The 12989-nt window shown below is 42.2% G+C and overlaps 1 protein-coding gene across 7 annotated transcripts in view; it reads right to left on the minus strand.

Annotated features, from left to right (window-relative positions):
* Positions 1–7762: 7762 nt before the first annotated feature.
* The window catches only part of IKZF2 (IKAROS family zinc finger 2), a 135820-nt gene continuing 130593 nt past the window's right edge, over positions 7763–12989 (minus strand). For all 7 annotated transcript variants that reach the window (XM_045031636.1, XM_045031632.1, XM_045031633.1 and 4 more), the window contains one exon: positions 7763–10623. In XM_045031636.1, the coding sequence (XP_044887571.1) occupies positions 9902–10623 (722 nt within the window). In that variant the 3' untranslated portion in view covers positions 7763–9901. The remainder of the gene's footprint in view (positions 10624–12989) is intronic.

The following is a 12989-nucleotide window of genomic DNA, read 5'->3' on the forward strand; positions in this document are numbered from 1 at the left end:
TCTTGCTCCAAGAGTGATCCCATTGACTTTAACAAGACCCTTTGTGGAGTAAGGGGCTCTGCAAAATGCCTTCGGTATCAGAATCTGGCCCTACGAGCATGAAAAATAACCTGTGGCGCTCATAAGGCTGAACGTGTTTTGCTTCTTTTAATTCAAAAGCATCTTGGAAATAATTTTGGCAATCGGTTGGCGCATGAAAAGCTCTGATTGCCTTTGCTATTATTACAAGGAAACATCTTAAATACAAATTGAAAAGACAAAAGTGGCTACTGTGCATGCGCAGTAACTGCCTGTCCAAGAACTCTCAGAGGGATTTTTTATTTAGTACCTAAATACATATTTACAGAACAGCGGCTTCAGTCTACTGGGAAATAGACATTTAAAAATTAGATATAAATATGTATGATATGTAAAACAAGCCCCATCTACACGTATATAAGACAACGACAGCTCTAAAGAAGCTCTTCTGGGCTCAAGTCCTGCACTTCTTATACAGGCAAATCTCCCACTGTTATCAATGGGAGTTTTGCCTTAGCTAAGAGGTTAGGTTCTGATCCAAAGCCCATCATGGAAGTCAACAGGAGACTTTCTATTGAGTAGGCGTTGGATCTGCTTTATAAATGTCCATGTTAAGTGCTTTTTTTAAAAGGAAAAAAAATGTATTTAAAAAGGAACAAGAGAAATAGAGGCAATAAAATATGTCTTTAGTTCAAACCATTGTATATGTTTTGATGTCAAACAAAAGCAGGGAATAAAGAATGGGCTTTAGCCTTAGCTTTTAGTTTCTCACCTTTTGTCAGCCTGCTTTGCAATTTTAATGTATGTAATTGTTTGAATCAAATCCTTTAAAGGATTTAAGATAGAGCATTTTGGTTTTTTTTTTTAAATTTGTGTTGACTGAGGAAAGAAAAAGAAACCACTGTACATTTTTAAGACGTCAGGAAAATATTGCACTTGAACAGAAAAATAACCAAAATTTTTTTTTGTTTGTTTTTTAAAAAAACGGAGTAATATAAGCAATCTTCCATGTTTGCAAGAAGCACGTTCTGAAAGCAAGGTCTAAGAATGAAGCATCAGGAGCAATTTTGAGGTCAGTGACCTCAACCCTGGAATACAACAGTAGCAAAACTTCTTTTAAAGCATTTTCTTCCAAAAGGAAAAAAAAAATTATGACTTTTTAAACTTTACAATTTTAAACCTAACATTTGCATTAAAAGTTTCCAGTCTCTCATAAAAAGATATACATTTTAGAGGGAAAAATTCAACCCCAAAATAAAACTGACTAAAAAGGAAGGCAAATATACAGTATCATAAGTACATAGCTGTGGAGTCATCTCTTTAGGTACCCTAGTTTTGAAAGTGTTACAAAGATTATGTACCTTAGTATTTTTTTCTCAAATCAATTTTTTCTTTTTTCCCTGTTTTTAATATAAAACTACACTTGAGTACAAAAATATGTAAACAGCCTGTACAGCCAACGAACAAACAGAAAAAATAATAATAAACTAAACAGCCCAAAGCTATGAGAGATAAGAGCTGGCCCAGTCTTTAAGCTAAGAGGAGGAGGAGGGGAAGAGAGAAAGAGAAAGCAACAAAGAAAACTTTGCTACATGAAACAGGAAGTGAAGATGTTCAAGCTCTGAGAATGCTTGACAATTAGTCAAATAATTGATCACGGTTTCAGAAGTTTGAACTACTACAAAAATAACCCAAAGTCCTTCCCTTGTTACAGCGTGTTCAGAAATGAACATCCATTTCCAGTAAGTAATGTCAAATCTCAGTAAGTGCATAGTAGGGGATTCAGTAACCTCTGCCCCTTCACAAAGCTTTTCTTACTCTATGTCATTTGAGGTAAAACTAAACTGCCCAATTCCCTGCAAAATGGCTCCTTAGTGCCCACTATGGGGTCATGCTCTTGATTCTGCTTTTGCCGGGAGACCTACATATTTTACATTGGATTCACAATGAAAAGTACAGCCTACTAGTCATTCATGGATGGGGTGAAGTCTAGGACACACATTTAAATGAATACGTATTTACCGTAGAACCTCACTAATTTGTACTAGTGACTGAGACTCAACGAGAGAGACTGAACTTTACAAGTTAGCAAATAAGGCTCTGATCCAATAAAAGAAATTAAGCACATGCTTAACTTTAGTCCTTAACAAGTTGGCCACTTGACTTGAGTGGGATTGCTCAGGAGCTTAAAGTCAAGCAAGTGATTAAATGTTTTGTTGGACTCAGGCATATGGGCTTTATCCAAAGCCCACTGGAGTCAAAAGGAGTCCTTTCAATTGGCTTCAATGGGTACGTCCACAATGCAGTGCGAACCCAGGGTTTGAACTCAGGCTCAAGCCCGCCCCCACTTCTGTCTACACACAAACTGTGCTAACCCTGGGCTCAAACTCAGGGTCCTAGAACCCTGTGGGGGTGGAAGGTCCAAGCCTGAATCAACAGGCTTCAAGCCCTGTTGCTTTGTAGTGTAGATGCAGCTCCGCTGGACTCATGCTCTGGGAGTATGCCAAAGTATTCCACAATCCCATGGGCCACCTTTCTTTGTCCTTTGGTCAGTTAAGTCTGGTAGACAGGCAAGTTTTTCCACACTGCACCACGAACAAAGGGGTACAGCAGCCACATTTTGGGAGGATGCCTCCACTCTGGGGTATTGGTGGTTGGATGTGAGCCTGCACAATGCAATGTAGATTCTGGAGCCCCAGATTGGGACCCAAGGTTCAACCATTTCTAACTTGGTGTTACAAATGCTTGTAGACACTCAAGCCCTAGGTTAATAAGCCCAGAGTCTGCTAACTCGAATTCTACTAACCCTGGGCTTACATTGCAGTGTAGACATACCCAATGAGTTTTGGATTAGGCCCTAAGTGAGCAAATATGATTTAAAAGAAGAAAAGAAAAAAAAGAGCCAAAGCACCTCAGAACATGCATTGAGCATTTAACTTGACAGCTATCATTTACTTGGACTTCATAATACTTCCGAACATGCTAGTAAATATAGCACAGTATTTTTTTGTAAAAATATTGAAGGCTTGAGTAACAATAGACTTCACTGCAGCAAGCTACTATTACATTTTTGTTGAGAAAGTCTTTTTGTATGCAGATTAGCTAGGTTCTACGGTATGTCTGAAAGGGAAAAGATCCCATATAAGGAGATAACGATGAATTTATTCCCAAATGGAATGCCTGGGTGAGATTACTCCTCTCCACCCTGTAAGACTGCGAGTGAACGTTCGTAGGCAGGAACACACGTTTCCATGAATACCAAGGGAAAGGTTTAGCAATTTAGCCATTTATAGAGGTATCATGTTATTGTTACCCTGGCCTAGCGTTGTTAACCTGGCGTGGAGGAAAGTTAGCAGATTACCATCTCATGAGCCTATTGTGCTCATTTCATATTCTAAGTGATTAATATTGGAAAAGAAATCACATCCTCCCAGGAATGCATCATGTAAGTCCTGCGTGAAGCTCAGATGATACCAAGTAATATTCTTTTTATACAGTACTACAGGAAAGTTCCTGATGGGACTTTACATTCCAGGAGAGGTCAAATACTTGCTATGGGTCAAACTCTTCTATCTATCTCCCACCCAGCCACTGTGAGCGTGGAGGGTTCTGACCACAGGGGAACCTCTGTGTTTATTCTGTGTGGGGCCTGCTTATGTCCCAGCACACAGAGATTTGCAGCAAAGCCAGGGAAGATCAGCAGATCAGTGTCTACATGTTTCCAATGGAAACTGCCAGCCCTTTGGAGCAGGGATGTAGGTAGGGGCTGCAGATCCCTGAGGCTACCATTGCCGCAGTGGAAAGCCCTATGGTCTGATGGAAGGACGGCTGCCCTGCTGACCTCTGTGGCACACTTCAGTTATTCAGGCTGTGTGCTGGGACTAGGATCCAACCCTATAGCAATGCAGGGTCAGCTGTTGGGAAAGTGGCAGGAATGGGTCAAAAACTAGGTCACCGGTCCCATAAGGCAAGTACCAAAAAATACTGAATTTTTCACCGAAGAATTCTGCTAATCCAACCCCTAATATGACACACAGCTCCGTCTGGCTTGAGAAACCAATCACATTTCCTAATGCCTTTCACAGAGGAGTTGTGTTTTCCTCTCATCTTATCTGAACGAGCGGCATAGCAGTGGCACCGTAATCCGCAAGCTTCCACCTCCCTATTTTTGTATTAATTTTTTTTAAGCTAAGCAAACTTTTGCAATGATACACTACTTTAAAATATATTCTCGTTCCATCACGCCATTTGATGCTGAGCAAGACAGCGCTGAAGTACACAGAGGGTTAGATTCTCAAGTCTGCAGCCTTGGTGCAATGGGGTGCAGAGAAAGGAGGAAGGTGGTCTTACACCAACTTTCTGCACCAAACCTCTTAGGTTCAGGGGGCAGGCGGGAGCTTTCTCGGCCCCTGGCATTGTTTAGAGCAGCGTCAGAACTGTTTCTAAACTATGGCCATTATCCACGTGCTGCCTGCCAGCTGGGGACTGCCGGAGCACGCTGTGCCCTGGACAATTCCACACCCCTTCCCTTTCCCAAGCCCAGGTAGTGTAGAGCCAGCTACACCACTTAGGGATTTTCCTACTCCAGGGGAAATCCCAGCTTCCTCTGTCCCACTCTGTAACATTAGTGTTTCTTTGAAATGCATTGTGAAAGGCTATGGTATGAAACAGTGGCTTTCAAAATGCATTTGAAAAAGGCACATATACAATAAAACTTATTTGAATGACATGATACAGTGTCTATACTATTTCAGAATCATAAATCTCCGGATGCTTTATGCAGCATATCATCACTGATGTTAACTTAAAAACAAAACAAAACACAAAAAAAGGATAAAAGCCAACTAAAACAGAGCCACTTTTGCAAGAGTCTGCTATATTGCCTACTCTGCTAACAAAATTACCCTTCTTCTTTCTGAAGATCTTAATGAAATTACAAGAAATAGTTGCTTCAAAGTAGTGAGGTAAACGGAAGTTAACTAACTACGGAACCTTAAAATTGCTACTCAGGCCCTTAGTTCAGCTTGCAAATCTTCTATTAGGTACAACTGGAATAAATCACTTTTTGGAGTTAGAAGCCGTTTGTTCTTTTGTGGCCACTTTTTTTTTTCTGTGCATCCATAAGAAAAATGTAGAAGGCCAGCCCCATAAGTCCTACAAAAGCCCAATTTCAAAGGACTGAATTTCATTCAGACTGGATCCTGCAACGCAATGAGCATTCTAGCCCCTATCCAGCAAAGCACACGTTTAAAACAGCAATTTGGAGAGTTAGACAAATGTTGTATTTCTGTACTTGGTGGTGTATGAACTCTGTGACTGGTGCCCTAACGTTAGAGAGGCTAATACTGCAGGTAAGAGTCAGGGTGATTTACAAAAACAGGTTCTCTAAGTGGAGCCCAATATAGGTTAATGCTGAGACATCTTCTTTCATTGATGGAAGCACTTTTTAAGGAGAATGCAGTTGGTTTAATCTCCTTAAGTACATGGTAAAGAGCTGGTTTTATACAAAAATCCTATATATTTAGTTCTGGATTCAATGAAAAGGGCTTTGGCAGTAAAACTCATTAGCCATAATGAAGGACGGAAACGTAACTAAAGCTCTGAGCACCCAGCCCTGGGTCATATCAAGACCAGAACTTGCACCTGTTTAGACCAAATCTGAATCTGGCTCTTTTCCCCCTTCCAAATCTAGGTAAAGAGTTTATTGACAGGGACATTTGGAGGAAAAAGCTATTTGTAAGCAAATATGGGAAATGCTCACAGAAAGCAAATTCTGAATTTTTAAAACCCAAGAATTGGAATGGAGTTTTGAGTCAAAAGACTTATGCATATCCTGCGTGTCTACCCAAAACTAGCTAGGTTTTAGCACGTACTTTGAACAAACGGCTAGTGAACAATAGCAAATACTTGGAGCAAACTTCTCTGCTAGTGGACAATCCCCAGACAAAGACTTATCTGCTGAAATTTCTCAGTAACTCATTTTGAATATCCAATGAATTTGATAAAGTCAATAGCTGCTCTTAGAAATCCGCAAACAGCAAAAGAGAAAAATTCATCATCTGAGGTCCCAATCCTGCAGGCTCAGATTTGTGGGCAGACCCATAAGTCCATATGGAACCCCACTGCAATCTCCATGGAGTCCTCCTTGGCATGTGAGCTTGCAGAACTGGAGCCTGCATTATTGACTGTGAACTGCTCTCTTCACTGTAATCCCCCATAGACATGCATTTGCTGATTATGCTAAGAATTAGCCCAAACCTTTACTCAAAACTTGAACTGTTTGGTCTAGACAGGAGTTGCAGCTATCAAAAGGTGATGACTAAAATCATGCTGTCCCTCTGACACTCCTGCACAACCCCAGCATGACAAAGATGTTCTGTGAATCTCTGTGGCATTAGGGGCTAGTGCTATGTCACGGGGCGTGCCTGCCAATATGCACTTCTCCCTGTGACAGCTTCTAAAATGGTAGCACTCGGGGTTGATCTCACAGAGCTGCACTGACCTGCCAAGTGATTCTTGAATAGCACCATATAAACTGCATTGACTGCAAAGAGGGGGGGAAAAAAAAGGGTTAAGGTCACTGAAAGGGACAAGAGAAACACTGGACTGTGGTACTGGGTCAGACTGTGGCCAGCTCCAGGGTGTGTACACAAAGGGATCTTCCCATTCCTTTCCCTTCCTTACACTCCTATGCCCTGGTGCTAGCCACCCCAAGGGGCCCACTGTCACCCTGCCTACAGAAGCGATGGCAGTTTGCACTCCCTTAGAGGTGCAGCAATGGGCTTGACCTCCTCCATTCTTGCCAGCTCAGGCAGGCCATTTCTCAATGCCTTTCCATGCTCCTCACCACCCCCAGCACAGGGCTAGTGACTTCGAGAACTTTTTATTTTACAGTTTGTTCTCCAATCAGCTGTCATGGTTGGGCAGAATTCAAGATCACCTTTTAAAAGAAAGGAGACCATACCACAGCTAGGGAAAATCCACATCGGGTTCAGGAAACCATTCAGGGAACATCCCAATTGTCACATTGGGGAGGCGGTTTGCCTTCTGTGGAGGAGGCAAGGGACAGGTCACGTCACGAGAGAAACCACATGAGTCTTAGGTTATGGGCAAAGGATGGGGACAACCAGATGTAATCCCTTTGTCAATGCACTGCTTCCTATTCCTCCCTCTCCACAATGGGCATGTGGCTGCTTCTGGAACTATGCCATTGTGGTTGTGCCTAAACTGTGCCCCCTCCACCCCCAGCCCAGACAGTGGGGTTTTCAGAGTGTGAAGGGGGAACCCATAGGACACAATGCTAACTTGATCACTGCCATCTCCGGCAAGGTAATCCCCATGGGTTTTCATGGAGAAGATGTCACAGAATCCAGCTATCTCCCAATCCTGTCCCCAGCGCACGACCTCAACAGCCACAGAGGATCAGCCCTATAGAGCAATGGTGGGGCAGAGGAGGAACTGCTATCCTATTCCACATCCCCTGGCCAATTGCAGTTCCCTTCTTTTCCCATTAATAGAGGGGAATGTATGCCCTTTAATAACTACCCTGGGAGTCAAAGAAAGAGTTCAGTGGTCATGAGCAGGGTATTAGCTACTTTGACTGTGTCAGGCACAAGAGAATGAGAGAAATAGGGGCAGCTAGTCTTGCCTGAGCTTTATCTGTATCAAACTTAATAAGGGTGGAAGAAAAAAAAAAAAGACATCAAGGACAACGTTGGAACCAGCTCTTTTTATCTGTCTCTTCAAAGTCCATTCTTTCCCATCCTTGATAGCTCTCACATTACATAAGGGGACATTTCTATCCATACTGTATTATAATTAATAGGCTACTGCTAAACTTTACCAGCTCCTACTTAATAGCATTTCAGTGCCGGGAAACAGTCATCAGGTAATCTGGCCATGATCTACTGTATCCTTTCAAAACACAGGTTCTAACTGCCAAGTGTGTCGCCATAAAAAGATTTCAATCAATACCACTCAGCTCCTACTTTCTAATGTTGTAGGTCTGGCAAGATAAGAAAAACAGACCAAAACGAGCAAATGGGGATTCATTATGGCCTCATCCTTCAATTGCGTATGCACTTAAGTAACTTTACTCATATGAAAAGTTCTCATTGAACTCAACCAAGGTACCCATGTGCAAAAAGGCTATGCACTTGTGCAAATGTTTCCAGATTAAAGCTCTATTTTTGCAGTTCACTTTCACTAATGATTGATATAAAAAGAGTTGGGTTTCATGTTGGGTTTAAGCTTACTTTCTGTAGAGCAATCAACTCAACCTACAGGATTTTGACTGGGGCGTCTGTCTTGCATTGTCAGAAAAAGAAAAGGAAAAAAAGAGTTGGCATTGTTCTTGTTTGGTCTGTACTTAAATGGCCTGATCACACCAGCTTTTTTTTTTCTTCCCTGCAGTGAAATTAGTAAGTGTCAATAATACTAAATCAAACTACCCTTAGTGCCTCTAGCTCATGTACCCTTTTCCTAAAGTGTGAAGTGATATCAAATCAAATTAGCAACTGTTTTTCCGCATGGCATTCACACTCTCCTAGAGCAGAAGGGGTGCATCAAGAGCTGTAAGGGCTTCTATCCAAAAAATAAAGAGGAATTAAGGATACTAGGTAGTCACTGATTCAACAAATTACAAAGCAAAGGATTCATTGGAGAGGTGGCTAGCTAGGGCCAGATCCTGAGCTGGTGTAGCTCAGAGGATTCCATTGAAGTCAACAGAGCTCTGATGATTAATGCCAGCTGATAAACTGGCCACCAGTGTTTTCCGAGGAGTAAGCCTTACTTTAGGCTGCTGCTGAGAGGCTGATCCTGTAGATGATCAGATGAGACAGTTTTTGATATATATGTTTTAAAGAACACTTTGCTACTAGCACATCTGCAATTTTAAAATTTGCAATGTTAAAAACCAAATTATTTTAGAACAGCAGCAGAATCTCTTGAGTAAACTGCAGAATTTGTATTCACTCCTAGGATATTTACTGTCCTAGAAGCTAGGTAAAAAATGTTATTTGTAAATGATGTTTCTTAAAAACACATGGTGCAACTAACTAGGTCTGGATACTAGGAGGTCTATAAGAAGCCAGTGAATCAACACAATTACGGAATAACAGCAAATCAGCAATTCTAAAAATGTGTTTCATAAGTTAAGTAAAATAACATCACAGAACCTCAAACTTACCACAGGAGGCCCCAAGACTTATGAAACTAAACTCTTGTTATGTGGTACAGTGTTACACATACATATTGTATACATTCCACGGGGAAGTAAACACAGAAGCCATGGACATAGCTCACCCACGGAAGTAATTTTGCAAGGAATATTGACTTTGATTCGTGCTCCTAAATCCCTAAAATAAAAGTTTTGCTTTAAAAATAATTGTTCATTCTGTAGAATACAATTGCCCACTCCCCCTATCTTCCCCACCATAGCTATACATTTGAAAGGGCTTTCCTCTGAAATGTTTCTACCTATCTGCCTGAAATTATTAATCTACAATTGGGTGGGAACTCATTATGACTTTAAAGCAGCTACCAGAATTGAGCAATACCCAACATATGACATGATGTACAGCTAACTGTGACAGAAATGGACTGCCTTTCAATTCCCACAAAATATGCTAGACAGATCACCAAAACAGAACAACAGCAACAACACAAAACTCTCTCATCCCTTCCCTTCCTTCCTTCCATTCTTAAACTGGGCAGAGAGACTGAGGTTGGGTCCATACAATAAGGTTAATAATAATAATTAAACAACAGCAACAACAAAACAACAACAACAAAAGGTGGGTCAATGAAAAGTGGGATTGTAAGTGCAGTACTTCTTCATGTGCAGTTCTTCTACTTCATAAGAGTCCCCTTTGGATGAGAAGGCCTAGTGGAATGTGTGCTCCCCTCGAACAATGTGCGACGAGAACTCATAGCGGTCCTGGCTTCGATACCCACAAATGTTGCATTCTAATGGGTCCCGGTAGCCATGACAACCCATGTGGATGGTGTACATGACGTGGTCTAGGAAAAGAACTCGACAGTGCTCACATTTGAAGGCCCTAATCTGCTCCCCTTCTCCATTGAAGACCTTATAGATATCCTTTAAAGAGCCCTTAGAAGCCTTTGTGGCATCCAAAGCCTTGGTGTCCTCCTTCATGTAAGCTGGGCTTTGCTTCCTCTTGGGATTTAAGGCAGGGTTTCCTTGGTAGGACTGGCGGTCTTCATGGCTGCTCTCCGAGTCAGTAGAATCCAGGCAGCTATTGCTGGGGGAGGCCTCTCTTTCCTGGGGTCGACTCTTTGGTCTGATGAGGGAGATAGGGCCATCTATGTTGTTTTCATGACTGTCAGCTGTTTCCCTGCTAATGGGCCTTTCTATCCTAGGATGATAGACCTGAGCATAAGCTGAGCTGATGACCGGGGCCACCTCTGCAATTGTGCTTGGTGTGTGGTGCATCAGGGGGTGAAGTGCGTCAGCTCCAAGGTAGTTGATTGCATTGTTGATGGCTTGGTCCATCATGTGAGACTGCATCAGCTCAGCCTCTTTCTCATAGGTTAAGTTCATATCAAAGTGAATATCTGGATAGCCAAATCTCATGATCTTTTCACCTAAAGGCAAGAACAAAACGAATGAGAAAAAGAAAGTCACCTAGACATTCAACTGTAATAGAGAAAAACCCTGAGTTAGTCACAGAGTTTAAGGCAAGAAAGAACCGTCTGATCATCTAGTCTGACCTGTATATCACAGGCCACTACACACCACCCAACCTTCTCCACACGAGGCCCAACAACCACAATTAGATCAAGGTATTACAGCCCTCAGTGGGCCACAGGAAAAAAACAGGAGGGACTAAAGTGCACCAGTGCCTAGGCCTCTGCAGTGGCAGGAAAAGGATTAAGTGAGATATACCTAGACCATCCTAGCAGGTGATCCCTGCCCCGCAATGCAGAGGAAGACAAAACTCCCCCAAGGTTACTGCCAATCTGACCTGGGGGAAAATTCCTTCCCAACTCCATATATGGCGATCAGTTAGGCCCCGAACATGTAAGCAAAAACCAGCCAGAGGAGCACCTGGAGGTGGGGGGGGGGGGGAGAGTGGAGAGAAGCTCTGTACCACCTCAGAGCACCACCCCATCCAGTCCAGTGTCCATCTGTAGTTGTGGCCATCTCTGATGCTTCAGAGGAGTGAGCAATAACCAAACCAAACCAACCAACCCCAAACCACAGAATACACTGGAGAAAAAAAAAATCCCTCACTGCCCTCTACAGATGACCAGCTGTATTCCTGACTGAGGGTGAAATTCACCCCCGGGCAGAGGGCCAGCACCAGGAACCCTTCAAGTGTCACTTAAGCTCTATATGTGGTGTAGAGATCTTATGTGAGCCCTCTGCCCAGGGATGGGATTGCACCCTCCGCGCAGGCAGTCTTGAGTCTTAACTCTAGATAAGCCTATGGCTGAAATGAATTCCAGACCTGATGGAAACCATCAGATGATGTTCTCTGTGCTCCAAATGAGGAAATATGGGACCAGCTCCTCGGCTGATGGAAAAGAGCGTAATTCTATTGACATCAGTGGAGCTACACCAGTTTATACCACCTGACTATCAGGCCAAAGGTGATTTCTTTTTCAACATAAGATTAAATCAGCCATGATGCAGAGGCACCTGTATGAGACACGCAACTTGTCTCACACCTCACAGTGGGGCTGTATTGAGGGGGCTCTCTAAACAACGGCCACACAGGGCAGAAATACTGGGGCCTAACAAACCTGCAGACCCGCAAGTGTGCAGATGCAATGGCCTGCAGAAGTAGTGAAGGGTGGTTGCATCTGCCCATAGACTGCAGTAGTGGATGCAGGTAGTGGGAGGCTGAGCTGAAACCACAGGTCCTAGGTTGGGGTTTAATTTTGCATTTCACTCAATTATTCAGACTGAAAGAAACATCTCTTTTAAAGAACACAGTCTATATATATCAGGATACTGATATAACAAAATCACATGTCTTAGTTTAGTTTATCCACAGCAGAGGCTAAACGAATATCACTTTCGCTGACATAAAAGTCAAGTCTATAAGGTATGATTTACCACTGTGTTACTCCAAATGTAGACTTGTATAACCCTGTTAAAACCGTTGAAGTACAGCAGTGTTTAAATGGAATAACATAGTGGTGAATCATGCCAATTATGGGAAAAAAAATTGGTTCTGACATAAGGTACATCTCCACTGATATGAACAGTGTTTCTTCTTGTTATACCTAGGCTGAATCTGGCCCCATTTCTTTTCCAGTGATATTATTGTATGGCATCATGTAAATGGGAAGGTCAATTAACAGCTCTTTAAAAAGTTTTGTTTCCATTTTTCTAGTTGAAAAGTTAAGGTTCTATTTTAAAAGGTACTGGATAGTGGATTTTATAAACTAAACAACTTTGTTGGTTTTCATTCTCTCACCACTTCCCACTCTATCACCCAACAGAAACATTGTATCCTCAGTACTGCAAATAAATTAATTCAGGCAGTCACTAATGTCACTACTTTGTCTGTCCAGGAACTTAAAAACCTCAGACTTCTCTTTCAATTTTTGGCAAATCTGCCTGGGGCAAAAAGCATTCACACGAAAGAAACAGGCACAATCTCAACTCTCCTGAAAGGCATCAGTACCTTTCAATATAGCAACATCACCTGTAATAATTAATACTGGATATTCCACTCCCTTTGCCTTGTCTTAAAACAATGTGTAAAAAGAGAAATGATTTTACATTATACATGGAACAATTAGGTTATATTCTCAGAGTCCGCACGTCACTTATGCTTGGGAACTTGGACCCTGAGTCAGCAAACTACCGTACTTATGTATGTGCCTAATCTAAAGCACGCAAATAGTCCCACTGACTTCAATGGCAATACTTGTGTGCTTCAAATCAGGCAACAAGTTAAAGCACCTGGATGAATCAGAGCTTTGCTATGGTTCTCCAA

This window comes from Mauremys mutica, chromosome 10, assembly GCF_020497125.1.
Source record: "Mauremys mutica isolate MM-2020 ecotype Southern chromosome 10, ASM2049712v1, whole genome shotgun sequence".
Classification (NCBI taxonomy): Eukaryota; Metazoa; Chordata; order Testudines; family Geoemydidae; genus Mauremys; species Mauremys mutica.